Source organism: Prunus persica, chromosome G4 (assembly GCF_000346465.2).
Source record: "Prunus persica cultivar Lovell chromosome G4, Prunus_persica_NCBIv2, whole genome shotgun sequence".
Lineage (NCBI taxonomy): Eukaryota > Viridiplantae > Streptophyta > Magnoliopsida > Rosales > Rosaceae > Prunus > Prunus persica.
Window position 1 is genome coordinate 19,943,858 of NC_034012.1, and position 4,016 is coordinate 19,947,873.

General features: G+C 39.4%; 1 protein-coding gene across 1 annotated transcript; it reads left to right on the forward strand.

Annotated features, from left to right (window-relative positions):
• LOC109948695 lies at positions 301-2,662 on the forward strand. Its single transcript, XM_020562392.1, has 3 exons — positions 301-438; positions 1,098-1,217; positions 1,412-2,662. Exons 1-3 carry the CDS (start codon positions 301-303, stop codon positions 2,660-2,662), a joined length of 1,509 nt encoding a protein of 502 aa, XP_020417981.1.

Below are 4,016 nucleotides of genomic sequence, written 5' to 3' on the forward strand. Positions count from 1 at the left end.
AATTACAGTCTTGGTGGGAATGACACTCTACTTATTTCTATATTACTTGTACGAATTGTGCGCTTGCAATAATTTCACAAGAAGTTTTTGGCGCCGCTGACGGGGACTGTTTTATTTTCTATTAATATCAATATATTTTAATTCTGAGTTTAATTTGAATTTCTTCTTTTTGTTTCAGGTACTTTGATCCGTGTATGCACCGTTCTCGTACCCTAACTTGACCCAGAAATTGAATGTACGTTTCATAAGCGGAACAATGGAAACAAAAAGCACACTTTGGTGGAATCACCATCCACACCCATGGCGGAGGAAGCAGAAAGAGCAGTGAGGGAATTTGGCCCCCCAGTGGCAACTCCCTTAGCGATCCGACATCCTGCTATTGCAGCCAACAATTTTGAGATCAAACCAGCCATGATCACCATGCTGCAGAATTCATTCGTATTTTGTGGTCTGCCGAATGAAGATCCAAATATACATCTTGCGATATTTTTGGAGATTTGTGACACGTCCAAGTTTTAATGGGGTAACTGATGATGCGATTTGTTGAAGGCTATTCCCCTTTTCCTTGAAGGATAAAGCCAAGCTTTGGTTATTGTCACAGCCGCAAGACTCTATTCGCACTTGGGATGATTTATCTAAGAAATTCCTTGCTAAAGTTTTCCCACCAGCCAAAACTGCAAAATTCCGACAAAATAATATGTCATTCGCTCAATATGATAAGGAGCCTCTATATGAAGCCTGGGAACGATTCAAAGATTTATTGCGCAAGTGTCCTCACCATGAGCTACCAACCTGGATTCAAGTTCAGACTTTCTACAATGGGTTAAGTCAAACAAGCAGAACACTAATTGATGCAGCTGCTGAAGGGGCTTTAATGGCAAAAAGGGCCACCGAAGCATTTGAATTATTTGGAGACCATGGCATCCAACAACTACCAATGGCCGAGTGAGGAATGAATTCGAAGCCAGCCGGGGTCTTGGAAGTTGATGCTATGGCTTTGCTAACAGCACAAATTTCTAACCTTACTCAAAAAGTTGATTCTTTAAGTGTTAATGCTATAAACACTAATACTAATTTTGGTTGTGAATTTTGTGTAGGCCCTCACCCAAGTTCAGAGTGCACCACAGGGAACCCATTCACATCCACTGAGCAAGTCAATCAAGTTGGAGAATTTAACCAACAAAGGAATAATCCTTATTCCAATACATACAACCCCGGTTGGAGAAACCATCCAAATTTTTCATGGAGCAATACTCAGAATGTGCAGAGACCACCACCTGGCTTTCTAGCTCAAGAGAAGAAAATAAATTTGGAAGATGCGCTTACTCAGTTGACTATGTCTACCACCCAATTCATGACTGAAACAAAAATCCAATTTCAGAATTAGCACGCTTCTATTTGGAATTTGGAGGTGCAAGTTGGCCAATTAGCTAATGTCATAAGTGGAAGAAACCATGGAGTATTACCAAGCCAACCTGAAGTTAACCCGAAAAATCAAGAACAAGCAAAGGCAATCACTCTTCGTAAAGGGAAGCAAGTGAATACAGCAGTTGACTTGGAAAAAGAAGCCAAGAAGTCTGCAGCGGAATTGGGGCATGCATTTTCACCACCAATCACCACCACAGAAAAAGCTAAAGAAGAAGAAAATTCTATACCAATTCCTTCTCTTCCATTGAAGCCATATGTCCCACAAATCCCTTTTCCGCAGAGGTTGAGGAAAAATAAAATTGATGGGCAATTCTCAAAATTCTTGGAGATGTTCAGAAAGTTGCAGATCAATATTCCTTTTGCTGAAGCTTTGGAACAAATGCCAAGTTATGCAAAATTCATGAAAGACATTCTCTCCAAGAAGAGGAAATTTGGAGAGCATGAGAAAATCCAACTGATAGAAGAGTGCAGTGCCATCCTACAACGGAAGCTTCCACCAAAACAAAAAGATAGAGGGAGTTTTAAAATTCCTTGCACTATTGGAAATAATTTCTTTGAAAAAGCTTTATGTGATTTGGGTTCTAGCATTAACTTACTACCTTTATTTGTTGTTAAGAAGATTGGTATTGGTGAAATTAAACCCACTACTGTTTCTTTGCAGATGGCGGACAGATCAATCACATACCCGGACGAAATTATTGAAGATGTTCTAGTAAAGGTTGATACACTCATATTTCTGATTACTTCACACACTCTGATTGACGTAGAAGAAGGGTTACTGACTTTGAGAGTTGGAAATGAAAAAGCGACATTCAAAGTTTTTGAAGCAATTAAATTTTCAAGAGAAGCAGAGGACTGTTTTCGCATGGAATTAGTTGATGAAATTGCTTCCGACACATTTGAAAAGGAGAATCTGAGCCATCCATTGGAATCTACATTGGTCCATGCTGCTACCTCCCAAGATGACAACCCCATGGTTGCTGAATATGCCTTGTATTTGGATGCATCACAACTGTACAACCCAAGGCGAAGGAATCAATTTGAACCACTAGGAGCGGCACCTCCCAAGGCTGCATCTTCTGTGATTGCTGCACCTACATTCACTCTGAAGCCATTCCTAACGCACTTGAGGTATGCTTATTTGGGAACTTCTGAAACTTTGCCAGTTATTATTGCTACAAATTTGAGTGAAACTAAAGAAGAAAAAGTGTTACGGGTTTTGCGAAAACATTAAAGTGCAATTGGATGGACAATCGATGACATCAAGGGTATTAGCCCTTCTATGTGTATGCACTGAATACTAATGGAAGAGGAACATAAGCCACCCATGGAGCATCAACGTCGATTGAACCCCAACATGAAAGAAGTGGTTCGTGCAGAGGTATTAAAATTGCTTGATGCAGGTATTATTTACCCTATATCTGATAGTAGTTGGGTGAGTCCTACACAAGTTGTGCCAAAGAAGGGAGGGATGACTGTTGTGAAAAATGAAAATAATGAGTTAGTCCCAACAAGAACTGTTATAGGATGGAGAGTCTACATAGATTACAGGAAATTGAATTCTGGAACCAGAAAAGATCACTTCCCGCTGCCTTTTATTGATCAAATGCTAGAAAGACTTGCTGGGCATGCCTATTACTGTTTTCTAGATGGATACTCAGGGTATAATCAAATCCCTATTGCGCTTGAAGACCAAGAAAAAACGACCTTTACATGTCCATTTGGCACTTTTGCCTATCGCCGTATGCCTTTTGGGTTATGTAACGCTCCTGCCAATTTTCAGCGTTGCATGATGAGCATTTTCTTTGACATGATGGAGCAATTTATTGAGGTATTTATGGATGACTTCTCTATTTTCGGTTCATCTTTTGATTCTTCTTTGGATAATTTGGCATTGGTGTTGGCAAGATGTGAAGAAACCAATTTAGTTCTTAATTGGGAAAAATGCCATTTTATGGTACAAGAAGGAATTGTGCTGGGGCATAAAATTTCAGCTAGAGGTATTGAGGTTGACCGTGCAAAAGTTGAGACCACAGAAAAGCTGCCACCCCCTTCTACAGTGAAAGGAATTCGAAGCTTCTTGGGACATGCTGGGTTTTATCGTCGATTTATTCAGGATTTCTCAAAAATTACAAAGCCTCTTTGCAAGTTGTTATTGAAGGATTCTAAATTCCACTTTATTCAGAATGTTTGGAGGCATTTAATTTATTGAAGAAAAAGCTCACCACTGTACCAGTCATTATTGCACCTGATTGGGAATTACCATTCGAGATTATGTGTGATGCAAGTGATTATGCTATTGGAGCTGTCTTGGGTCAAAGGAAGAATAAATTACTACAAGTAATTCACTATGCAAGTCGTACATTGAATGATGCCCAACTGAATTATGCCACTACGGAAAAAGAATTGTTAGCAGTGGTATTCGCATTGGATAAATTTCGTTCTTACCTATTGGGTGCGAAGGTAATTATTTGTGTATACGGATCATGCAGCTTTGAAATTTTTACTTGCCAAGAAGGAAGCAAAACTGAGACTAATTCGATGGGTTTTATTGCTTCAAGATTTTGATATCGAAATTCGAGATAAAA